General features: G+C 31.8%; 4 protein-coding genes across 7 annotated transcripts; 1 reads left to right on the top strand and 3 right to left on the bottom strand.

Moving 5' to 3' along the window:
* Window positions 1-421: 421 nt before the first annotated feature.
* Window positions 422-3,961, bottom strand: LOC105638724 (ubiquitin receptor RAD23d). Its single transcript, XM_089720308.1, has 8 exons — window positions 3,675-3,961; window positions 2,706-2,867; window positions 2,468-2,521; window positions 1,537-1,620; window positions 1,411-1,458; window positions 1,200-1,306; window positions 1,034-1,112; window positions 422-728 (listed from the first exon to the last, which is right to left on the bottom strand). The coding sequence occupies exons 1-8, from the start codon at window positions 3,738-3,740 to the stop codon at window positions 612-614; spliced, it is 717 nt and encodes a 238-aa protein (XP_089576434.1). The 5' UTR covers window positions 3,741-3,961; the 3' UTR covers window positions 422-611.
* Window positions 3,962-7,990: 4,029 nt separating this feature from the next.
* LOC149497080 (small ribosomal subunit protein cS23-like) lies at window positions 7,991-9,081 on the top strand. Its single transcript, XM_089720839.1, has 2 exons — window positions 7,991-8,265; window positions 8,496-9,081. Exons 1-2 carry the CDS (start codon window positions 8,029-8,031, stop codon window positions 8,772-8,774), a joined length of 516 nt encoding a protein of 171 aa, XP_089576965.1. The 5' UTR covers window positions 7,991-8,028; the 3' UTR covers window positions 8,775-9,081.
* A 1,726-nt stretch (window positions 9,082-10,807) lies between these two features.
* Window positions 10,808-12,987, bottom strand: LOC105638722 (uncharacterized). The gene is made up of 5 exons (XM_012222573.4): window positions 12,716-12,987; window positions 12,516-12,619; window positions 12,257-12,428; window positions 12,050-12,169; window positions 10,808-11,734 (listed from the first exon to the last, which is right to left on the bottom strand). The coding sequence occupies exons 1-5, from the start codon at window positions 12,899-12,901 to the stop codon at window positions 11,411-11,413; spliced, it is 906 nt and encodes a 301-aa protein (XP_012077963.1). The 5' UTR covers window positions 12,902-12,987; the 3' UTR covers window positions 10,808-11,410.
* A 2,822-nt stretch (window positions 12,988-15,809) lies between these two features.
* RAD23D (Rad23 UV excision repair protein family) lies at window positions 15,810-20,718 on the bottom strand. Of its 4 annotated transcripts, none has more exons than XM_020681139.3 (12): window positions 20,453-20,718; window positions 19,286-19,483; window positions 19,062-19,115; window positions 18,062-18,141; window positions 17,877-17,924; window positions 17,481-17,661; window positions 17,083-17,226; window positions 16,942-17,007; window positions 16,812-16,859; window positions 16,601-16,707; window positions 16,435-16,513; window positions 15,810-16,125 (listed from the first exon to the last, which is right to left on the bottom strand). In XM_020681139.3, the coding sequence occupies exons 1-12, from the start codon at window positions 20,516-20,518 to the stop codon at window positions 16,009-16,011; spliced, it is 1,188 nt and encodes a 395-aa protein (XP_020536798.2). In that variant the 5' UTR covers window positions 20,519-20,718; the 3' UTR covers window positions 15,810-16,008. The 4 variants fall into 4 exon arrangements, with proteins under 4 accessions (XP_020536798.2, XP_012077961.2, XP_020536800.2 ...); XM_012222571.4 differs by having other exon boundaries at window positions 17,481-17,658; window positions 20,453-20,717; XM_020681141.3 differs by having other exon boundaries at window positions 19,286-19,447; window positions 20,453-20,717.
* Between the last annotated feature and the right edge of the window lie 5,075 nt (window positions 20,719-25,793).

Here is a 25,793-nt window from a genome sequence, read left to right as displayed (position 1 = left end):
ATGCTTTGCTGAATATTATAATGAGAAAATGCTTGTTGCTAAATAATGCAAGGTTAAAGGTTTTGTCAATGTTAGTGCAGTTATCTCCTATTCTATCTTTCCTCCTAGGCATTTAACTGCAAAAAATGTACAAATTTTGCGAAAATGACATATTAGTATAACAGGAACACATGCACATAGGCAGAGACCAAATTGATTTCACCAGACCACAAAGACCAAATAATTTACCCAAAAATGAAAATAAAGTTTACAACAATGAGAAAAGGTTTAATTTTTGAAGAAAGACACTTCATTCTTTTATTGCAAAACACCATTGAAAAACGTTTGGTGAAATTTTCACTAATTTAATATCTTACCCAATTATCCAAAAATTACAGTAAAAAGATGAAAAGTGAAAATAGAAAAGAGATCTCGTTAGCCATATTCCAACACAAGTTTCTATTGAATAAGGATGGTAATAACGACCAATATTTAAACAAAGAAGGAGAAACTAGAAAGTTGTCCAAGTATGAAATTCCACAAGACAAATAGTTTGGATAAGATTACACGATAAGAAGTTCTTCACCCAACACGGAGGAGTAAAAGAGACAGTCGCTGGCAATCGCTTGGTTTCATTCCTCGAACTCATGCATGTGATCTAATAGATAGTTGGCTGCTAGTTCTTCATTCTTATTGCATGCAAAGAAAACCTCCAATACTATTGCACGATCAAAGCCCATTGCTTCAAGCTGCCAAATTCAGACAGTCAATAAAGACCAAAAAAATTATTAGAGTTCGAAACAGGGTGAAAATCAATTAAAAAGCCCCTATTTGTTTTTAGTTCTTTTTTTGCTTTCAAGACCACTAAATGAAAATTAAAAAAAAAAAAAATACATTTGGTATTATCGAGTACTAATTTGATAACAACAAATATAATATTTGTTCAAATATAGGGTGACTTGCTAAGAGACAATGCCGCTAAAGTAATTTTACCATGTCACCTAGATGGAACCAACAAAACTTTTGGATAAGTAACAGGCAGTCATGAACTTACACGCTCAACTGCTTCGCGCTCCTCAGGGGATACAGTCACAGCCTGAGGCATTGCTGAGGCCAACTGGCCAAGGACGTTCCTAGTTACCCATAGAATTAAGTAATAATTAGTATTTACAGGGAAGAAAAACTCAATAAAAGATTCCAAGAACCAAGATTCATCTCACCCCTCTCCTTCAACCGGTTCATTTATCAAGCGCAAGAAGTCAGCTTGATGCTCTTGAATGAGCCGCATAAGATGTGGATTTTGCTTCCTCAGCTCCTGAAGCATAGGCTGCAATAAATGACTAACATTATTGGTCATCCAATCAGCTAGTATAAAAGTCAACATCTGCCAACAGAAGAAACAATCAAATGAATCATCAAAACAAGAATTACCTGCAGGATTTGGGGGTTAGCTTGCACCATGGTCCGCAACGCTTGGAACTGCCAGAATAGTTAAAGCAGTTCAGAGATCCCAAAGCAATTAATCTTATTAGAATAATCCCGAAGCGGTTCATTTACCCACGGTGCTGCAGTTGGAGCAGGAGCTTCAGTAGTTGTTGAAGGTTGAGTTGCACGAGAAGGCAAAGAACTTGCAGGTTGTGCCTGCACATGCAAGGAGGTATGTTAAATTGACCTTCAGATGGCAATGCATAGCATGATTTCAGGTCATATTGCCAACTAAATAGGAATTCAAGTGGACATATGGTATTATCCTTGCTTGAAAAAACATGGCAAAACAATCATGGTAGAAGGCATGACAAATTTAGTTACAATAAGGTATCTCCTATCTCGCACAATCAAAAGATATCAAATAACCACATATTTTTCCATGCAACAATATTCAAAGACATGCACATGAAAAGTCTTGATCATACAACTATTAGTCAGAAACCTATGACAAGAATGGGAAGTTATTAAAAGGAAAAAAGAAAAAGGAAAGGAGCAGCCATCGCAGATAAAGAAATACCATTTGCATGTCACGTTCCTCCTGGACAAGCAATAATATCTCGTAATCTTTAATTTTCTCATGCTACAATAATCGTGTTGCAGTCAAATCATTTATCTAATGACTAGGCTCAAAAATAATTTGCACATTATATGAGGTACACATACATTATGGAATAACTGATACATTAAATAAAAATAATAAAGGAAAACAATACAAGCATAAAAGCTGAGTCATTTAGAATATTTAAAAGCATCAACAAATATTTTCTAAATTGATCAAAATACCCATAATAATCGAAAATCACTAAAATAAAATTTCAGGCATGATGTTTGTCAAGAGTGAACAAGTAATTTTGCAGGCTAAAGCATCTCATATTCGATTTCACCAAACAATGCAGTTTTCCTCACTCATTATAATTATGCCAGAAACATCATCCAAAAGTTAGGTAGACCCAACTAAGCTGGAAATTAAAATGTAATTGGATTAATATTTTCTACATACTGGGCTTGGAGTTGCAGTTGAAGCAGCTGATGCTCCGCCAGATGAAACCTTGCTCTACATATGTTCCAGCATTTGTGAATCAGATAATAGAGTTTGAATAATTTCGCGCTTACAATCTTAATAATAACATTATTGCAATTGTAAAAAAAAAAAAAAACCTCTAATTCCTTTTATTGCTATCCTTAGTGGAAAAATAAATTCAGATAAAGGAACACAGCAAGGAAAACAGAAAACACACCTTGCTTAACATAACGACAAAAAAACTATTTTCAGCAACTTTAATTTCCTCCAGTGTTCTGCTATCCTTAAGAACTTTCCCCTGATAAATCAGCATCTGCTGTTCAGCAGGGTAAACATCTGCACCCTGAGCAGTCTCTATAAATTTCTTGACATCGGCAACCTGAATTTCATCGTTAACATTGTTGTTCTCAGTCAAAAAAGCAAGAAGGTAGGAAAGTGACATCATATGAGAGAACTTTCAAAAAGAGATCAACAAACCCACTAGCAACTAGCTGTGCCAATAGTTCAATAAAGTGACAATATACAACGTACACATTCACAAAGGATCTTATGAGGCTGTGACAATTTAACAAACATGAAAGCAACAGAAATTACAAGTTCATAACCAAAAAACCTGCGATGCCAAACACATACACATATACAGGTGCAGGCGGATAAACATGCACACAGCTCGCGATAGTATATTCTCCTCAGTTTTTCTTCTTATCCTAGAACTCATCAATTCCCAATAATTCACGACTTTGATGACTTCAGCCAAAATTTTCCTTTCTGTTGTTTTATTTAGGATATGAACGAGTCTACCTTTGGCCCTACCCACTACTAACCAATTCAAGATCCTACTACAGTACATTCTTAAACGAGTTGAACTAACCTCATTCATTTATTTCCCAGATATAGTCTCAGAATTTATATAACCTTTACAAAGGTCCAGTTGACAAATTATTAATCCAAAACTTTCTATGACTAACAACAACACAAAACTCTCCAAAACTCTCCCTCCATACGACAATTAGTTCTGAATCAATACCACTGGCAGATGTAATCCACAGCGTATACACCAACACAATCAGTACATTCAATCGACAAGATGAATCTCAAACACATAATTATCAATCTATAATCAGGATAACTAACATAAGAATCGAAAATTTGTCAAACAATTAAGAGATTAACGAGGAAATTATACCGTCTCGTCGGGTTTCACTTCGATTTCAAAGTTAGTACCCTTCAAAGTCTTAACGAAAACCTTCATCTCGTCCTACCGATCCGCGATTGCCCGGGAAATCTACGATGCCCGGCCGCCGGCGGTAAAGCCTTTTCTCGGAGATGGAGGGGCACGGATATAATAAAAAATAGTTACTATAGATACAAAAGCAGAAAAGCCTAGAAAGAAGAAGTCGCTAGCAGTTTAAAAGCTGGGTTATCAACAGAGAATACGGAGTGATCAAGAGTGAACTTTATAACAGTTGCTGCAAAGCGAATCATCTGTTTCAAATATAAGGTATGTGGTACGTGTCTGGCTTTTATTGGTCAAAAAATTTATCTGAAACGAATTGGAATTGGAATTGGAATTGGAATTGGAGCTAACCGACTGAAACCAGGGATTAAGGGCTGTTTGTTTAATTTAACTCTGGTACCTCGCAATGGTTGTTCAAAGCTAGTAGTTTGGTAAATTGGTAATGGTTAATAGATTTTTGTTATTTTTATAAATTATCATATATTATTTTTCATTTTTTAAGGTGTATTCTATTTTTTCATTTTAATATACAATATAAATAAAATAAAATAAAATAATTAATTCAATTATTTTAAAATAACTATAAATAAAATAATTACACAAACATATCATTTTTTAAAAATTAATTTATTATATTTTTTATAAAATTAATAGAATTTAAATATAATATAAAATACAAATAGTTGGTAATATAAAAAAATACAAAGTGTATCTATGAAATTAACGATTAAGACTTCTATCAACTGTTAGCTCTTTACAGATAAATTATTAGCTCTAGAAACTAGTTGAATCTAACTCTAAGTTTGTTTTTACATAATTTTATCAATAGAAGTACGAGAATTTATTGCTTACACTAAGTATATAAATATACCTAGTTAGTAATTAATTTTAATTTAAATTAATTTTTTTTTTAAATAACAGACATGCCTTAATTTGTACCGATTGTCATCCTTAAATTGGTTGAATATATAAATTCAATGTAAGGAAATTTAAGTGTGGCCAATGAAATGTTTTAAACTAAAACTGAATTGGACTATAGTGAATTAAATTCTAAAAGTTAAGTAGGAACGTATAGTTTACGATAGATTAAGATATATTTTCTATAAAAAGTAATCGAGTCGATCTGGAATCAATAATTAAATCATGGTCCAGTATGATCTGATTTATTCCATATAGAAAATTAATTAATTTTGGGATCTTGCCAGTTATTTGCTTTTAATGTCTAGCTACAAATTTATATATTTATATATATATATATATCTTTGACTGTTCTATATTTGGCATACTGCCTGAAATTTATAAGGTTAACGATTAAGATTTAAGATCTCTTTGTTGTTGGATATTTGTATTATTTTTCAAATTGTAAAGTTAATGAAATTATTTTTTTCTTTCAATTTTTTATAACAATTTATTTATTTTCCAAAAATTTATACATCATAATTTATTTATGTTTTATTTGATTATTTTAATTTATTTACAAGATTAACGATTTTTCTATATGAGTGTTCTAAAAATATTGAAATAAAATTTATTAATATTCTCAAATTCTCATTGAATTCTTTTAGAATAAAAACAGCAGGAACTGAATTTCCATTTCTTTTTTTAGAAAAAGAAAATACACGTAAATGTTGAATTATGGTCAAAATCGTTAGTTGCTATATCTGATCAAATCCAGCCACTAAAAGGTCAGTTCAAGTTCAAGCTTTAGAGCAACTTTAAATATTGGTTTGTTAAATTGGTCATGCCTAGGTAAGTCTTTCTCGAGATTATAATATTTTTTTTTTTTCCTAATAAATACAAATTAGGGTTAATTTATTCAAATTGCAACCATACAAATAACCAATAGAGGATCATACACGAAACAAACTATCACAAGCAAAGAATACAGTAGAGTTTGTTGTAGCAACTATAACAAATTTGAGAGACTAACAAGATTTATTGAAAAGAAAATTAAAAGGATTAAAAATAATAAAAAGGAAATTACTGACTAAACAAGTCCATCAATAAAACCTCAAAGAACAAATCTAAAAACAACCACTGAAGAAAAAAAAAAAGAAAAAGAAATGGAAAAATGGCATCTCCTTTCTCTTACCCATCAATCCCTTCTCTTTGTTTTTCTTGCAGTCGATCTCGTCTTCTTCCTCTCATACGAAGTGATAATTTCTCATTTTCATTTTTTCAATTTCTTTATTGAAAGGAACTTGCTGCTTAAAAATAACATGTTTTTATTATGTCCATGAATTAAAGAAGAGCATTCAGGGTTTTAGTTGGGCTAAGTTTCATTATTCTTGTTTTAGGGTATGTTATTGTTCAGTCTGAAATTATTATGGGTCTGATAAGCCTAGGTTTATTAGGAGTGTCTTCGGATAAATGAGTATTTAGTCCAAAAAGAAGGGGATAACGATAAAAAGAGTTCAAGAGGGGGAAAAACAAGGATGAGAGGAACACGAGAGAAATATAAAAAATTATGGATCAGAAAAGAAAGAGAGGCACAAAATAACTTGAATGCGATTAAACAATTCTGTTTATTTGTATAAATTTGTGCATGATTTACAACATTTATTTTTCCTGTTTATAGGGATCATAAAGTGATGCATTGAGAACCTCTAGGTTCCAGGTTCAAGTCTCACCTATATAAACATTTAAGTATAACGTGGATTCTCCCTCTTGTGGGATGTAATGCCCTTTAATGGGTTTGATAATGAGTTGTACTGCTTTTGATGGGCTTTGAGATTAAGACATTGCTTTTGCTAATTCGAATTATATAAAATCGGTCTATTTCCGGCATCATACCCATAATTAGCGCATTCATCCTAGTTAGAAATTTCAGCTTCGTATCAAAGTCACGGTCGATATCGTCACTCACATCAATATCGTCACTATCATCAATATCGTCACTTTGTAATTGTTGTAACTGTCAATAGTACAGAATGTATAATAATCATTACATATAGTATCGAATAAAAAAAAAAAAAAAAAAAGAGTGCCCTTTCAAGCAAGGCGCACTTTCTAGACACTATGTACAAAAATTCAAAGATAGTCATAAATATATATGGCATTTACAATTTATGAGTTTTATGACCAAAAGACCCCTCTTGGTACTATCTTTAATTTTTATGTAGACCTTTTTCAAGCTTTCAATTCAACCCTTGGTTTAGCCCTAGTTTTTGGACCGATGCCAATAACTGTTTGATTGAGAGCTAAACGATTTAGATAGGCAAGATGAAGAAAATGACAATTGGCTGGAAAAACAGAGAAAGAAAAGGCATTATCGATGAGAGAGAAAGAGGGGTTTGAGGATTGATGTGTAAGATATAGGAATTGTTTCTATTAACTCATTCCTTGAGTTAGTCTAACTTGTTTTCAGATAGTGGGTCCCACTTTTTGTCTATTTTACTTATGGAATTTGAGTCGCTTTAAATTAAGAGTGTTATTATTGTCATCAAAATTCAAAATTAGAGTGTTGGAGAATAAAGTTTATATTGGGGTATAATTAAAATAACCTGCAAAAATTTAGGGGCTTTTAACAATTTAGCCTAAAAGTTATACTGGGATACTTAGATTTTTTACAAAATCTAATCCTATCCATTGGATTTTTATTTAGTTTTATTTTTAATAATTTCCAAACCTCATTTAGAATAAAATATTGGAATTAATCTCTCATTTATTAATCTAATCCAAACCTCATTGAGTGTTTTTTTGTATTTTCTTAATGGGTTTACGTGTTTTAATTTATTAATTTCTCTTATTTTATAGAGTTGTTATTCGTTATTGAAGAGTTTTTTATTTATATTTTTTATTTAATCTTTGTTGGTAGTTTGAGATATAAGATATATAATTGATTGCTTGTGATCGAAGACTTTAGACCTTCAAATTAATATAATTTTCTTTTTTTAATAAATAAAGTTTGGTATTTTAAACTCTTTTAATTGTAAATTACAATAAATTTATGAAAATTAAAGTTCGGAACGATATTACAGAGATGAAAGATTATTTTTTTTTTACATAAAATTTTTTGTATTATTATGATGTATTCAAGTTATACATTGTTTATTAATTAATTGTCAAATTTCTAAAAAAAAAAGTTAAAAGTTAAAAACTAATATTTCGTAAATATTAGTAAATACTTATTTTAGATTTTGTGAAACTTACACAACAGTGCAACTAATTTTCAGCGCCTGGGTTACCCGGATCCGTTTACCCGACCGAACAAAGAAACCAAAAGCTTATTGCTTTTGCTTATTTAAAAAAAATGCTTTCTTGTTTTATCTCTCCCTCTCACTAGAACAAAAAAAATTAGGATATGTCAGCATCCATGGCAATGCAACCCAAAACCAATACCTCTCTAAAACCCTTAAATATGTCCTCCCAAAATCTTCTACTTAGAACCCCAAATCTTTCTTTTAAACCCAAACCCTCTTATTTGAGCATACACTCCTCATCTAGCCTCAAAATTATTCAAAGTGCTCAGAGGCTCAAACTTTCAGCTTCTGCAGCTGACCCAATTCTCTCTCAAGAAGAAACACCTTCAGTTAAAGAGGTTGTTATACACAATTATCCATGCAAGTCCAATTTTTCTTTCTTAAAATTGTCTTCTTCTTTTTTTTCTTTTTTTTTTTTTTTTTTTTTCCAGAGAGGGGAAAAACAGATTAGGTTTTTTCACGTTGCTCTACCCTTTATTTTTCTGTTTTTTTTTAATACATTATAGCTGTGATTGGCTCTGAATGCAATACCCCATTTATGGGTTTTGGGTGTCTTTTGTTGTTTCAGAAGCTTAGAGTGGTCGTGAAGCCAATGGAGAAACCAAGGATAGTATTGAAGTTGATTTGGATGCAAAAATCAATTGGTATTGCATTAGACCAAGTTATACCAGGCTATGGCACAATCCCTTTGAGTTCTTACTACTTCTGGCCAAAGGAAGATGCTTGGGAGCGGCTTAAAGTGTTGCTTGAAAGTAAGCCTTGGATATCCAAGAGGCAAATGTATATCCTTCTTAATCAGGCTACTGATATCATCAACTTGTGGCAGGAAAGTGGTGGCAATTTATAGTAAGTTAATTACACAATATATATAAATATTGATTTGGTGGAAGTTAGAAGCAATATGGGATAGCTTGGTTTACATTGAAATGGTTAGAAATTAGGATTGCCATGTCTTTAGCTCTCACATTTGAGTTTTTTCAACTTGCTATATTGGTCTTTGTCAAAATTATATGAAATGCGTACCTTATGTCTAAATTTGATAGTTGTAACTTGCATACTGCATTGAGGTTAATTGTGCAGAATGCTCTTTGGCGGTTGGCATGTTTATCTCAGTGACTATACAAAGTTTAGAGGCAATACTTGTTTGAGAGTGATATTGTTGGATTTCTTTGCCTTTTCCTTTGTTTCATTGCATTGTTTTGTTGCTTTTATTAGTTCATTTCTGATATGTTGTTTGGGGAGTGAAGTGTTTCAATGGCTAAAAACAGACCAAGTAGGATTGGTAGTACTAATTAGAAGTTGTCAATGATCCTTCACTGTTAACAATGGTCCTTCAATACAATGTTTGGATTTAATATTGGGAATTAAATAACAAAGTCAAATTTGGGTAGTTACTATAGCTGTATGTGGGTTTCATGCCCTATGGTTATTATTATCATTTGAAATCATTGCTTACTAAAATGGAGGGAATAAAAACAAAGATGTAATACTAAACTGTGTTTGAGAACTAATATCTAACATTTCTAAGTTGGTAAAACCAGTTTTACCTTCCATTCCCACACTTTGTTCAGTCTTCTCTGAATTTGGATGGATTTCCAAGTTGCTTGATGGTTCTGGAAGCTCTTAATCTAGTTGTTTAATAAATAAATGCCTGCTGAATGATACAACAGCAGCAACAACAACAACTACGCTTTAATGCTGAACTAGTTGGGGTCAGTGCATGATTCCTTTGTTTCCATTCGGTTCTATCCATAAATAAGTCCGCGCTAATGTCTAGAAAATGCTTGCTGAATATTATAATAAGAAAATGCTTGTTGCTAAATAATGCAAGGTTAAAGGTTTTGTCAATGTTAGTGCAGTTATCTCCTATTCTATCTTATAGTATTTAGTTAAAGGCATAGGGACATGCTCTACTTATAAGTTCAATAGCTAATACCTTGACAAGTACAAAAGGTAGATTTCTGTAACTTGCTATAATGAACAACAACACAATCCTTTGCCTAAAGAGGCTCCTTCAAATTGTTTACTTCCTCGACTTGATTGTTCAAGTTAAAAACAATTTGTATTTAAGCAAAGAAGTTAGGTTTTTTTCCACTCAGAAATTCCTTTCATACCACACAAAGTAGGTGGAAGGATTTTTTTATTGCCCCCATACTGCAAATGATATGTAATAAACTAAGTAGAGGCACTTATGTAGAATTTGAAGGTTCTTACTGCATTTTCTTCTCTTCAACTTTTGAAATTGCCTCGCGTGATATTGATAAACTTTTTCAATTATCTAAGTTCTTTTTTCTTCTTTGTTTCCATCTTTTCCAAATAGCGAGTTACATTCTATCACCTAGAATATTTGCTTACATGGCCACGTTTGTACAATGCCTACAAGATCAGAACCATATTCATTAGGCAAATTAAGTGATTGTACCCTGTATATAAAATAGCATCTTAACTTGCAAACATGTGCAGAAGCCCATGAAATTATCTTGTGGTATCCACACGTTTAGTAGTGGCCTTAGTACTACTTTGAATCCTTACAATCTCTGTATCAGGAGGAGGCGAGTATTCAATCGTTTGTCTTATTTAGGAGGCATATTTAAGTGGAAATCTCTTCATCAATATCAGTAAAACTGCTCTAATTAGAGAGACAGGTCTAAGTATTAGATTTGCAGAATTGCTTAAATCTATTTTTGGGCAACACCCAATGCTTTGGGTACTGTGGTACTTGTACAATAACTACATGTTTAAAAATGTGAACCAAATCACAATTCTAATTGTTAGTTTCACTCAGATCAATCATTGTAAATTTTTTTACTTTTATCGTTAATGTCGAGAATATTTCAACTTCATATTTAATACTCATTTGAAAATATTTGAATCTCAGTATTGAAACTAAACATCTTTTCACAATTTATGTATTAAAAATTTAAAAATAGAAATTTGTCCAGACTCCATATTGAATCTAAAACCAAGAAAAAACAAAATTTCCACTCCTCTCTCATTAGCGCCTCCATGCTCTCCTATTTCTCATTGATAAAGGCCTCATTAGCCTTGAATGTTGTGGATTTAAATACTCCACCAAGTCTTTTTTTTTTTTTTTATATGTGCCTTTCAAACTGGATTTTCCTCCCTTTTTTATGGCATCAGCATGAGATTTCTGTAGAATCTACTCTGGAGATCTGTGTGGAGTCTTATCCTCATCCTCATCTGAGTCATATCCCTCTGCAACTGCATTTGAATATTCAAAGTTTTTGATTTAATTTCTAGGAAAAGTGAGCTTTTTTATAAGAATTAAAATCTTGGAGGTTTGGTGATAGTAAGTTCCGTTCAGAATCCGAACATAAAGCAATGGTGTTCTATCTGTTACCCCAGGCTTGTTTTTGCTGTCTTCCAATTCTTTCCTGATACGATCTTCATTTTCTGATTCAGAACAGGTGTTGTTTGTCAGATGGATAGATTTTTCCAAATATTGATTTGTTATCGATTTTTTCATGCATCTAAATATCCATATCTTCCTTGGTTACTAGAACCACCATGATCATCTTGATCCATGTCCAGAGATTTAGGTCTTGACAGTTCAACGGCAACTCTTGCAGCTGCTGCTGCATAAGCTGCAGATTCGAAGGCCTCAAGAGCAGCGGCAGCTACATCTCTATATTTCTTCTTTGGTTTTAATGATGCAGATAACTTCTCATCAGGCATCAACTCCTCAGTCAAAACATAGGTTTCATCTTCAGATTCGGTATCATACCACTTAGCTCCTGATTTATAGGATTCTTGCCACTTCTGCTTCTGGACTGCTTCCCGTTTCTCCTGAAATCAGCATTAATGGTTTATATATATATATAATATGTTTCTTGTAGACTGCATCTTTTTATGAGTCTGTCTGGCAATGTTGCAAAAAGAATTATATTGACAATGTTGGTTAAAGGTCATTGAAAATTTATGTAAGATGAATTCTACATTTTCTGCTCATGAATATTTCAAAATATATAATAGCACTTTTAAAATAATACCTTTTAGAAAAATATTAAACAGATCCTAATGTTAAATAGACCTTTTTACCCAAGGTAGTCTTTTTTTTTTTTCGGTCAAACAAACTTTGTGTAATTACAACAATTTTCCTACCTCAACAGCAGGCTCATCTTCCACCAAATGCAAAACTATACCATTCTCAGAAGCAGTGTACTGAAGAACTTTCAATCTGCTTTCCAAGCTTGGCCGTCGGGTCGAGAGCTTCTGTATAATCTGAAAACCAAGAACCAGCAATGATGACAGGAAACATACATCACAGAAAATAAAGAACTGAAGTCTACCAAAATTAAAACACTTTACCTTAGGACTCACTCCACAATTATTTCGCAACTCAACGGCACGAGCAGCAAATTCTTTCCCAAATCTTGTTACAAAAGTCCAACGAAGCTGTTGCAGTTCTGGAAATTCTGCACATCTTGAAGATGCAAATATCAAACTCGAAATCGCCTCTTTAAGCTCTTCATGACACTCCCTATGTACGCATAATAATCCCGAATTCAAGAACAAGAAGAAGAATTTGCATAAATAAGCAAAATTCAAGAAAGTAGACGAAATAAACCTGTCTTTTTTAAGGAGCATAACCCTATCTAAGAGAAGGTAGCAATAATCCTCAATCATAGTAAAAACATCCATCATATTCTGTTCCTTGATCACATGCTCAGCCTATACATCAAACAAAACAATATTATAAAACCAACCCAAAAATCTATTAACATGGTACGAAAAGAAAAAGAAAGATTAAAAAAATTAATTAATTACACGAATAAGAGCTCGTTCTTGATGACCAAGTTTCAAGAGCTCAGCAACATCAAATTTTGCATGAGAATAAAGAACTTGTCTCTGGTTCTTGAAAATGGTAGCCCTAGCAATTGCAAGTTTTGTAAGAGTCTTGAGTTTTGATGTCTTCAACTTCCTTCCAAGAACAAAATTCAATAGAGCCTCCATTTTTCTTTTCTTTTTTTCTAAAAATTTTCTCTGTATGTGTCTGCTTATTAATTAAGCACGCCACAGAGAGAGAGCCTGAAGAAAAGCTATACATATTAATTTCATGAAAATCACTTTTATATAATATTGAATATAACAAAAATGTGAGTTGGAGCTCAGCTGGCAATCTGTGATGATGGTGAATCACAGTCACATGCCACGTGTTGTCTTGTAATTAGAAGCACCTGGTGTTGGTAAGTGACAGGCGGGTTAGGACATAATATATCCTGCAATTAGCATTGAAGAGGACAAGTATTTTTGATTAAACTATTAACGGCTTTCATAGTGATTGACGTATAGCAAGAAATCCTCCAAAAGAACCTTTTATATGAAGATGAAGGAGCATAACTTGTCACACATGCTTTCTAGTTTTCCTTGTGAGAGTGACTGACGACAACTTTAATACGCAACTAATTAACTTAATTATATAATTTCTTTGTTCATCCAAAAGATCTTCGTAGGATAAAGACTTCGGTACGTAAAAAAAAAAAAAAAATTTAAGATACATATATGATAAAAATAGCGAATAATCTCAAAATAAGATTAATTACATATCAAAAAATATATAAATAAATTTATTATTTAAAAAGAAAAATAAGAAAATGTTTCACTTCTCAACTAAGACTGAATAGCTACGTGTTTGATTGCAAAACCCTAATATTAATCACTAAGAAAACGAGTGAAGGAATGGTAGATTATATATCTTGTGATAGAAGGTAGCTTTATAGATTCGCCTTTTAGACATGTTAATGTTTCACATTACCAGATTAAGTTGATGGGAAAAATAAAAAAATTGAATGAGACAAATAGAATCTTTATAATTTTAACATTTTTGGATTTTAGACCTGATTTATATAGATCTGGCCATCGATTTAGTTTAGGTTATAATCAGATTTTGAAATTAGCCTAAAAGATTAGATTACATTTGAATCTATTAAGATAATTTGATTTTCAAATTAGATTGAAATTAAGAGGATCTCAGACTAATTCTGATTTTAATTTTGGAAATTGAATTTGACTGAAAGTAGTGGAACAATCGAAAACGTTTTGTAACTAGAATTGACCTAAATTAAAATCAAAGATAGGTTTATATCAGTTTTGATTTCAAAACTCTGAAGTTTGAATTCATCGATTCAATAAGTTGAAACCGACAATTCATTGAACGAGCTAGAGCTAGATATATAAATAAGTCAGCTTCTGTCGTTTTATTAGTTTCACCTCTCATCCAATAAAAATCAAATCATATTATTCAAAATGACTTTTACTTTAGTCGAAATTAGAAAGGACTAAAGTTTCATTTGATTCAGCGGCTCATTCTAATTGATAGCTGATAGCAAGATTGTTGATATCCAGTAGGTGATAGTTCATAGTGATTAGCTTATTATATAAAATTTTGGTAAGCAATTGTTGTTAAAAAAATAAAATGACCATTAACGGCATAATTGTTTTTATATATTATAATGTATATATATTTTTTAAAATTTATAAGGTAAATATATTATTTTTTTATTTTCATGTATTATATTAAGAAAAGTATTAATTAGATTTTTAAAATAATATTTAAGAAAAAAATTTTATTTTTAGATAACTATGGTAATAAGAACTTAAAAATTAGGAGAGTTGCAGAATTAGCCATCAACATCTAATGGAAACACAGTCCTCTGCTATCAAGAAATGTTTGAAATTTATAAGCTCATATTTATTTTCTCAAGGTACTATTTTCTTGGACAATTGATTGAAAGTTCTGTTAAGGACGTTTGAAGTTAGATAATTGATTGACAATATTGTGAAAATAAATGTAGAAGAAGAATGGTGTGAAAATAAACATAATATGAATGACTTCTGTAAACTATTTTATATTATATATTGAAAAATATGAATGTGATGAATAATTAAAATAAATAAATAAAAGTGATAAACTAACAATTTTGCACGTCCTTATGATTATTAAATTATAAATAGTGAGGAAGCAAAACTCACCTACAATATATATAACAAATTAGCTAAAGAAGATTAATTGTGCCTAATTAAAGGTAGCTCTGCCCTACAAGCTTAGGGTTATGACCACATGGACCATGACTTGTAAAAAGCTAACAGTATACTAATGCAAGAAAAAGAAAACCATAAAGGGTCTTATGGCTTTCTGCTTGTCTTTACAAGCAAATTGAAATTGTCAAATGGCAAAATAGATATTGAATAGCAATTTGCAAATTAATGTTTGTGAAACTTTTACTTCTTTCCCTTTTAAGCATTATAAATTTTTCGGTCAAAAGTGCCCTATCTAGTTGGGGCACGTACATAGAGATAAAGAGTAAAGCTTCTAAACAACACTCATCTTTTATATCCAAGGAATGGGAGTATCATTAAGGAACTCTTAACAGCTCCAGAAATTGGAAACTAATAAAAGAACCAAAAACCTTATGACCATCACTTAATCGTAGTATTCCTAGTATGAAAGCCACAGCAGCTATACACCATTTTCCAACCCAAACCCCAGTTTCTCTTCTTTCCTTTTCCTTTTCCTTTCCCTTCCCCCTCTCTCTCTCTCCTCCTAGGCATTTTAACTGCAAAAAATGTACAAATTTTGCGAAAATGACATATTAGTATAACAGGAACACATGCACATAGGCAGAGACCAAATTGATTTCACCAGACCACAAAGACCAAATAATTTACCCAAAAATGAAAATAAAGTTTACAACAATGAGAATAGGTTTAATTTTTGAAAAAAGACACTTCATTCTTATATTGCAAAACACCATTGAAAAACGTTTGGGGAAATTTTCACTAATTTAATATCTTACCCAATTATCCAAAAATTACAGTAAAAAGATGAAAAGTGAAATTAGAAAAGAGATCTCGTTAGCCATATTCCAACACAAGTTTCTATTAAATAAGGATGGTAATAACGACCAATATTTAAACAAAGAAAGGAGAAACTAGAAAGGGCTATTTTTGTCCAAGTATAAAATTCCACAAGACAAATAGTTGGGATAAGATTACACGATAGGAAGTTCTTCACCCAACACGGAGGAGTAAAAGAGACAGTCGCTGGCAATCGCTTGGTTTCATTCCTCGAACTCATGCATGTGATCTAATAGATAGTTGGCTGCTAGTTCTTCATTCTTATTGCATGCAAAGAAAACCTCCAATACTATTGCACGATCAAAGCCCATTGCTTCAAGCTGCCAAATTCAGACAGTCAATAAAGACCAAAAAAATTATTAGAGTTCGAAACAGGGTGAAAATCAATTAAAAAGCCCCTATTTGTTTGTAGTTCTTTTTTTGCTTTCAAGACCACTAAATGAAAATTAAAAAAAAAAAAAAAAATACATTTGGTATTATCGAGTACTAATTTGATAACAACAAATATAATATTTGTTCAAATATAGGGTGACTTGCTAAGAGACAATGCCGCTAAAGTAATTTTACCATGTCACCTAGATGGAACCAACAAAACTTTTGGATAAGTAACAGGCAGTCAATGAACTTACCCGCTCAATTGCTTCGCGCTCCTCAGGGGTAACAGTCACAGCCTGAGGCATTGCTGAGGCCAACTGGCCAAGGACGTTCCTAGTTACCCATAGAATTAAGTAATAATTAGTATTTACAGGGAAGAAAAACTCAATAAAAGATTCCAAGAAACAAGATTCATCTCACCCCTCTCCTTCAACCGGTTCATTTATCAAGCGCAAGAAGTCAGCTTGATGCTCTTGAATGAGCCGCATAAGATGTGGATTTTGCTTCCCCAGCTCCTGAAGCATAGGCTGCAATAAATGACTAACATTATTGGTCATCCAATCGGCTAGTATAAAAGTCAACATCTGCCAACAGAAGAAACAATCAAATGAATCATCAAAACAAGAATTACCTGCAGGATTTGGGGGTTAGCTTGCACCATGGTCCGCAACGCTTGGAACTGCCAGAATAGTTAAAGCAGTTCAGAGATCCCAAAGCAATTAATCTTATTAGAATAAATCCAAGTTTAACATCTTAAATACCTGTTGACTGTTACGCAAAAAATCCAAGGTGCCTGCACTAGCATTGGAACCCATACTGGGAAGGCCCTGATTGCATAACATTATATTCATCACTTAACAACTCCATAGTAGGGCTTTAAAGTTACAAAATCAAGTACATACCTGTGGAAATAGATCTAGAGGGTTTGCATTCGGCCCACCACTAGTAGGTACTGCTGGCTGTTCAGCCTGGGCTGGTGTATTTGCTGCCTGTGCACTAGCAGGAATTTGGGCAACAGGTTGAACCTCAGCTTGCTCAGGGATGCCCTGACATCACATTTTAAAATGATCATAGGATTACCAGTAGAACACAGGCAATTTATCTATGTATCAGAAAAATAATAGAAACAAATACAAGTACAATGATGATTTTATGCCTTCCCTAGAAAAGGGGAAACAGAAAAAGCTTAAGATGAAAAACTAACAACAGATTCAATATTTAAGCTTGAAATGACAAACAATGTCCAATTAAGCATATTCAACAGGTCACATTTAAGGGCCCTAGTTGATCCAGAACTTACAGAGTAAAGATATTCAACAGCCCTTTCAGGGTTGTTATATGCAGCACGTAAAGCACGCACAACAGTTTCACGGGTCCAACTTCCTCCACCCATATCAAGTATCTGTTGAATAGTAGCCTCTAAATTATTTCCTGCAACAAGATTTGATGCTGCTTGTCCATACACGTCTGATTCTGAACTGCTTCAACACCAAGAAATGAGAAATAAAATATAAACAATGAACATGAAAATTTTAAGGGCAAGATGATCATGCGTTTTTAACATCAAACATCATGGCAGGCCACTGAAAGATGGTTCTGTAAGAACAGAATACTTGCTCCCACAAGGTTCATTTGAAATTGTATATGGACCCATAATAGAACAGAATAATCTAAAACTAGCACAAGAAATACTCACGAAACAGGATTAGCTACAGCTGGTATAGATTCAGCAGCGGAAGGTGGACTGCAAAATTCAGAGTTCAGAAAATGATTGAAGTAATGTCATAGAGAATGCAATCTTCTTTTGCACAAAAAAGAAGAAGAAACCCAGCATTTAAAGAAAAGTAGAAAATGAATAAAGATAACAAATTCAAAACCCACGGTGCTGGAGTTGGAGCAGGAGCTTCGGTAGTTGTTGAAGGCTGTGTTGCATGAGAAGGCAAAGAACTTGCAGGTTGTGCCTGCACATGCAAGCAGGTGTGTTAAAATGGCCTTCAGATGGCAATGCATAGCAAGATTTCAGGTCATATTGCCAACTAAGTAGGAAAGCAATGGATATATTGTCACAATATTTTTGCTTGAAAAAAAATGGCAAAACAATCATGGTAGAAGGCATGACAAAGTTAACTATAATAAGGTATCTACTATTTCGCACAATCAAAAGGCATCAAATAACTGGATATTTGTTCATGCAATCATATCCAAACACATGCACATTAAAAGTATTGAATGTACAACTATTATTCGGAAACCTATGACAATATGGGAAGGTACTATTATTATAAAACTCACCTATTACATATGCATTCAATCCCATTCTAAAAACCCTTAAAAGGATAAAAGAAAAAAGGGAAGGAGTAGCCATCCTAGACAAAGTAATGCCCCTTGTATACCACGTTCCTCCTAGATGAGCACTAATCTCTTGCAATCTTTAATTTTCTCATACTAAAATAATGGTGCTGCACTAAAATAATTTATCTAATGACTAGGCTCAAAAATAATTTGCACATTATTTAAGGTATACATATATTATGGCATAACTATACATTAAATAAAAGTAATAAAGGAAAGCCATACAAGCATATAAGCTGAGACATATTTACAATATCTAAAAGCATCAAAAATTATTTTTCTAAATTAATCAAAATAGCCATAGTAATAGTACATCAGTAAAAAAAAATTTCAGGCATGATGTTTGTCAAGTACAACTGAACAAATAATTTTGCAGGCCAAAGCATCCATGTTAGATTTCATCAACCAATGCAGTTTTCCTCACTCATTATAATTATGCCAGAAACATCATCCAAAAAAAGTAAATTTAGGTGGCCCCAACTAAACTGGAAATTAAAAAGCGTAATTGGATTAAATATTTTCTACATACTTGGCTTGGAGGTCCAGTTGAAGCAGCTGATGTTCCACCAGATGAAACCTTGCTCTACAGTACACATGTTCCAGCATTTGTGAATCAGATACTAGATTTTGGATAATGTCAGGCTTTACAATCTTAATAATAACATTATTGCAATTGAAAGAAAATCCTCTCATTCCCTCTGCCGCTATCATTAGTGGAAAAAAAATTCAGATAAAGGAACATAGCGAACACACCTTGCTTAACATAATGACAATAAAACTATTTTCAGCAACTTTATTTTCCTCCAGTGTTGTGTCATCCTTAAGAACTTTCCCCTGATAAATCAGCATCTGCTTTGCAGCAGGGTATACGTCTGCACCCTGTACAGTCTCTATAGCTTTCTTTACATCGGCAACCTGAATTTCACCATTGACATTATTGTTGTTCTCAGTCTCAAAAAAAAAAAAAAAAAAAAAAAAAAAAAAAAAAGGAAAGTGACATCATATGAGAGAACTTCCCAAAAAAAAAATCAACAAACCCAATAGCAAGTAGCTGTGCCAATAGTTCAATAAGGTGACAATGTTCAACGTATACATTCACAAAGGATCTTATGAAGCTGTAACAATGTAACAAACGTGAAAGCAACAAAAACTACAAGTTCACAACCAAAAATCTGGCAATGCCAAATGCATACACATAGTACAACAACAAGCAAATAAACACGCACAGGAACAAGCAAGCAAACAGCTCGAGACAATAGATTCTTCTCATTTTTTCTTCTTGTCATAGAAGAACTCATCAATTCCCAATAATTCAAGACTTTGATAATTTTAGCCAAAATTTTCATTTCTGTCCTTTTATTTACGATATGAACTTGTCTCTCTTTGGTCCATTCCACCACTAACTGATTCAAGCTCCTATTGCACGACATACTTAAACGATTTGGACTAACTACATTCATTTATTTCCCAGATATAGTCTCAGAACTTATAACTGTTGAAATATTAGAGACAGATATGGGAGAAAGATTTCTATATTTCTGCTTTGAATAATGTGATCACATCTAACCTATTTAAACACACAAAAGTTTCTTCTAAATAGGCTATACAAAGATATTCTAGATTATAGTCAACAATAACTTTACAGAAGTCCAATGCACAAATTATTAAACCAAAACTTTGTATGGTAACCCCAACACAGAACTCACTCTCCCTCCATATGACAAGTAATTCTGAATCAATACCACAACAAAAGATATAATCCACACTAATTACAGAAATTAAGGAAGTAGCATACACACAACACACAATCACAATCAGTACATTCAATCGACGAAATAAATCCCTAAACACATAATTATCAATCTATAATCAGGATAACTAACATAAAAATCGAGAACTTGTCAAATTAATAAATTATACCCTATCGTCGGGTTTAACTTCGATTTCGAAGTTAGTACCCTTCAAAGTCTTAACAAAAACCTTCATCTTCTTTTTAAAGTTTCCTCGTCCGACCGATCCCGAGTCTCCGATGCCCGGCCGCCGGCGGTAAAGCCTTTTGAAGTTGATGGAGAGGCACCGATATAGTAAATACTAGTTATTATAGGTACGACAGCCCAAAAGCCTAGAAAAGACGAAGTCACTAACAGTTTAAAAGCTGGGGCTGGGTTATGAACGGAGAATACGGAATGATCAAGTAAGTAACAGTGACCTTTAAATATAAGGCATGCGGTACGTGTCTTGCTGCTATTGGATGAAATATTCATCTAAGGGGAATTGGGATTGGAATTAACCGATTTAACCCAGGGGTTAAGTTTTAAGGGCCGTTTGTTTAGTTTAACTCTGGGAGCTTGCAATGGTTGGTTAACTAATAAATTTTGGTTATTTGATAAATTTTGATAATAATTATTGTTGAAATATAGGATGATTATTGAGAATATAATTATTTGTAAAATTATATTTTTTTAGTTTAAAAAAAATTATATTTTTATTTTTTAAGGGGTATCTTATTTGTCATTTTATTATACGATAGAAATAAAAATATTAATTAAATTATCTATCTATATCTATATATACTAGTGTTAAAACCCGCACGATACACATGACAATATTAAATGATGGATTATTCTTTTATAGCATCATTCAAAAATAGTAAAATTATATAATAAAATGATAAATTGTATCTCATTGAGATATGCTGAAAAGTTGCAACGCTAATATATACTCACTTTAAGTATCCTGCGAAATCTTTTACAAGGTATGCAATAGTAAAAGTCATATATGATATGACCTACATTAAAAAATGCATAAACATTATTGATATATGTTTCAATACTGATAATAATTTTGAGAATTTAACTAATTATATTGAATAACAAATTAAATATTTTTTTATTTTATGTTTATGATTTATTATTAATGATTGTTTATTTACTTAAAATATTAATGTATTACTTATTTGGTGTAGTGTGTCATAAGCGTGTGAATATTCTATTTTTTAAAAAATTATCTTATCATATACGTTCTCGTATTTCGTGTACCGTGTTTATGCAACCTTATTCTTGGTATATGAGACTACTCCATACACTAAGCTAATCAACTAAGGTTTCATTTTATTACCAATAAAAATTGAAGTATTTTTTTTAATTTGTTTTTCTGTCATTGAAATAAGAAATTAAGTATTTTTATTTTATGTTCATAATTAATTTTAAATTATTGTTTATTTATTTGAAATATTAATATATTACTTATTTAATGTAGTATGTCCGAAGTGTGTAGATATTCTACCTTTTTTAAAAATTATTGTATCCCGTGTATCCTCGTCTCGTGCCCCGTGTCCGCAACCTAACTTCTAGTATATGAGACTACTCCATACAACAAGCTAATCAACCAAAGTTTTTTCTTATTACCAACAAAAAATGAAGTGTTTTTTTTTTAATTTGTTTTAATGACATTGAAATAAGAAATCAAGCATATTTTATCTTCATGATTTATTATAAATAATTATTTATTTATTTGAAATAATAATGTATTACTTATTTAATGTGTAGTATGTTCTAAGAGTGTGGGTGTCATACTTGTTTAAAAATTATTTTATCTTATATGTTTCCATATCTCATGTCCTATGTCCGTGCAACTTAGCTCCTGATATTTAAAGACTACTCCATACACCAAGCTAATCAACCGATGTTTTTTTTAATTTATTTTTGTATCGTTGAATTAAGGAATTAAGTATTTTTTTTTTTAGATTTATGATTTATTATAAAAGATTATTTATTTATTTAAAATATTAATGTATTATTTATTTAATGTATTGTGTCCTAAGGGTGTAGATATCCTACCTTTTTTAAAAATTATCGTAACTCATACGTTCTTGTAATTCGTGTCTCGTGTTCGTACAACTTAGCTCATGTTATATGAGACTACTCAATACACCAAGCTAATCAACTAAGGTTTTTTTGTTATCAATAAAAAATGAAGTGTTTTTTGTAATTTGTTTTTGTGTCATTGAAATAAAAAATTAATTTTTTATTTTATATTTATAATTTATTATAAATGATTGTTTATTTATTTGAAATATTAATATATTATTTATTTAATATAATGTATCTTAAACATGTGAATGTCCTACTTTTAAAAATTATTGCATCCGTACATTCCCTTATAAAAAGAGAGTTGGGAAAATGTTAAAATATAAAAATGAAAAATAAAAAAATAAAAAGCTGTAAGTATATATTATTGTTGGTCCCTACTTATAAAACATAAAGATCTAGTTTAATTAATTTTGTAAAAAACGTTTGTGATAATTAATTGTTGGTCAAAATTTAATTATTGGTCCCTACTATTCCTATTTTTTGTTTTTTAATTTTTAATAATTAATCAAATTTGTTGGTCCCTACTGTTCCTCACACTTGTTAATTTGAAAGGCTTACACTTGACTTCTATATAATACAAACTGCTCTACTTTTATATACTTTATATATTATTATTATTATTATTATATATGAAAGCTGAAAGAGAAAGTTCATCGCATTCTTTTGTTCAACATTTTATTTTTATTTTTTAGAGAATTTTAAGTTTTTTCCTTTTTTATATATTTTGATTGACCAACTTAATTAATTTTTTCAATTTAATAGTATATAACATTGATATTGTGATAATTTTTGAAATCTAATATAATCTAATCATCTAATCTAATACAGCTAAAACTCTAATCATCTAATCTAATATAAAGTAAACTCTAGAATATAGCTAGGTTTATTTGAATTTGAATACATATTATATATAATCCCACATTCCCAGCTCCTCCACAACTAATTGACAATGTAATTTTCAACTGCGCAATACATAGATGAACTAGAGACAGAGAGATCATTTCTTATTCAACAATGTAGACATCTAAAGACAGAAAGATCGTCTTGCTTCTTCAACAATGTAGAAGATCCTTCCTGTAGTAACAACACCAAAGAACAGTAAAAACTCAACTTATCTCAATGCTTTCACTCTAAAATTTCTTAATATATATATATATATATATATTATATTGTTGAATTGAGATCGAATGCAGATAGTAATAATGTCAAGCCAAGAATAGAGATCATTTATAATATAAGAATGCAAATTTAAAATGAAATATTATAGTAATAGTAATGATGTGATATATGGATATTGATATATATGATGTGATGACGGCGGATGTGATATTTAATTAGTATTGGTCGCCCATGGATTAAGCTGTGATTATATTGATTGATTTGTGACTTTAAATAAATTAGATAATCAAATTTTTTGGGAGAGAGACTACCGGATTTTGGGAAGAATAATTAGAATAAAACAAATAAATTTAACAAGCCATAATAGCTAAAGCAAGTTACAATTATTATAGTGGATTAAAGTAACAATTTCAAATCACACTAAATAAGATAAATTAGAAACTTATTACTAAAACTCTAGATTTGTAAATTTTTATTTAAAAATCTCTTTTTCTTTTACATCTCTATAGAGTATTAGGAGAAAATCCTTCATAGTCGATAAAAATATGAGAATGCTAACGAAGAGTGAACAAAGCTAGATCATATGAGTAGTGTTAGATAATTCATATCATCCATCTGCATTTTTCATTTATACATATACAACTTAATGTTATATATGTATTACTTGGTAAATTGTTATTCGTAATGGACAATGTCGCTAATGAACATTGTTTGATTAGTTGTGGCGTGCTACATATATGCTTTATTTGTATGGAGTTGAAATGAAGTGGGTCATTGATGGATTTGTGAGGGTCGTTTCGTCTATGATACCATCGGCCATGTATGGGGAGATCGGCATCCCTGTGTGTATATGATGAAATATGAAATGAATGATATTGAAAACCACATGGTGGCCTCTTGTTGGTATGAAAAAGAAAATAAAGTAAAAATAAAATGAGACGGCTGGTCAAGTCAAGTTGAGATCGGTCAGTCATGTAAGGGGATTGACTCCCTGTTGCACATGTGATGAGAGGGCAACAATGTGTGAGGACAGCTCGTTGGGGGTTTTAGTGACGCCATTGATCAATCTCCACTTGATGTGATTATGTTAATGTGTTAATACTTATGATTGTTATTGCAATGTATTTGTGTGATCGATTGCATGATTATATAATTAGTCAGAGAACTAGATTGACTTACATACACATTTGTATGATTGTGTGAGATGAGAGGGGTTATCTACTCTATTTACTAAGTTTAGGCGCTTACCCTTACTTTAGTATTTTCTTTTAGGCTACAGGTCTTCCAATAACTCATTACCCTCTGTCACCAGACGTCTAGAAGAAACCTTGATAAATATTTTGAAATTTTTAAGTTCTTAGAATGTTTCGCAATTACAATAGTCATGTATAATAAAATTAGAAATTATTTATGTATTACTTATTAAAGTTTCTATTATGTAATGTATCTATATGACCTAGAGAATTTTGAAATCAAATTAATATTGAATATGATGATATGGGCCAAGTGAGTCGAGACTTATGATATTTGAATGTTGATGATATTGGGTATAAGGCCGTTTCTATTGAATAGAAAATTTGTTTGGTATGTATTTAGCTTATTACGGGCTTTAATGGCTTTAAGTCTAAGTAGGTCCTAGTGCCGGTTCAGCCCAAAGTAACGGGTTATGACACATAAAAAATGAAAACTAACTAAAATATAAAGTTAATTGTCATTAAGAATTGAATTCAAGTCTATGGGCTTGAGCAGCAGAGTTATTACCACCAAGTTAAAAGTAAGTTAATACATCTAGCACATCCACAATTTTTATAGAAGTCAGGGGGGGGGGGGGGCGGTGCCCCTTACCCCCCTGGCTCTGTCACTGAGTCTAATATTAGGGCGAGTTAAGATCATGCTTACAAGCTCAGCAACCCAACCAACCTTACTTCTCGAATGTGGAATTTGTTAAAAAGACACTACCGTCCCATTTTCCTCCCTTGAGCATTGAGTTGAGTATGGTCTACGATTATGAATAACATTATGGCAAAACTGATGAGTAAGAGAATGAATTGAATTGAATTGAATTGAATGTCCAATTTCAGATTTCACTCCACCCAATTTTGGTGACTATGAGGCGTAGTGGCACTGGATGGAAATTACACTTAATCTTCTAGTTAAGGAATGGTACCACAATAGCACATCCAATGATCTCAGTTACTGGGGACTTGACTACACTCCCCGTACTGCCTACCAGAGTTATGTTCATGGCGTTTGCCTTAGATACTTTGGAC

The sequence above is a fragment of the Jatropha curcas genome, chromosome 4 (assembly GCF_041381405.1).
Source record: "Jatropha curcas cultivar XTBG-Jc1 chromosome 4, XTBG_Jcur_1.0, whole genome shotgun sequence".
NCBI classification, from domain to species: Eukaryota; Viridiplantae; Streptophyta; class Magnoliopsida; order Malpighiales; family Euphorbiaceae; genus Jatropha; species Jatropha curcas.
This window is presented reverse-complemented; position numbering and strand designations above follow the sequence as displayed.

Bases quoted from the DNA above. Each gene is read 5' to 3' on its own strand.
- LOC105638724 (XM_089720308.1), bottom strand. From the start codon at position 3,740: ATGAAGGTTTTCGTTAAGACTTTGAAGGGTACTAACTTTGAAATCGAA. The intron at 2,868-3,674 runs GTATAATTTCCT...GATGAAATTCAG, and splicing joins AAGTGAAACCCGACGAGACG to GTTGCCGATGTCAAGAAATT. The intron at 1,113-1,199 runs GTGAGATGAATC...ATGGGTAACTAG, and splicing joins GAACCGGTTGAAGGAGAGGG to GAACGTCCTTGGCCAGTTGG.
- RAD23D (XM_020681139.3), bottom strand. From the start codon at position 20,518: ATGAAGGTTTTTGTTAAGACTTTGAAGGGTACTAACTTCGAAATCGAA. The intron at 19,484-20,452 runs GTATAATTTATT...TTTTTTTTTGAG, and splicing joins AAGTTAAACCCGACGATAGG to ACTGAGAACAACAATAATGT. The intron at 16,126-16,434 runs GTAAGTTCATTG...TGAATTTGGCAG, and splicing joins AGCGCGAAGCAATTGAGCGG to CTTGAAGCAATGGGCTTTGA.
- LOC105638722 (XM_012222573.4), bottom strand. From the start codon at position 12,901: ATGGAGGCTCTATTGAATTTTGTTCTTGGAAGGAAGTTGAAGACATCA. The intron at 12,170-12,256 runs GTAAAGTGTTTT...CTTGGTTTTCAG, and splicing joins ATTGTGGAGTGAGTCCTAAG to ATTATACAGAAGCTCTCGAC. The intron at 11,735-12,049 runs GTAGGAAAATTG...TGCTGATTTCAG, and splicing joins AAGATGAGCCTGCTGTTGAG to GAGAAACGGGAAGCAGTCCA.
- LOC149497080 (XM_089720839.1), top strand. From the start codon at position 8,029: ATGTCAGCATCCATGGCAATGCAACCCAAAACCAATACCTCTCTAAAA. The intron at 8,266-8,495 runs GTTGTTATACAC...TTGTTGTTTCAG, and splicing joins AAACACCTTCAGTTAAAGAG to AAGCTTAGAGTGGTCGTGAA.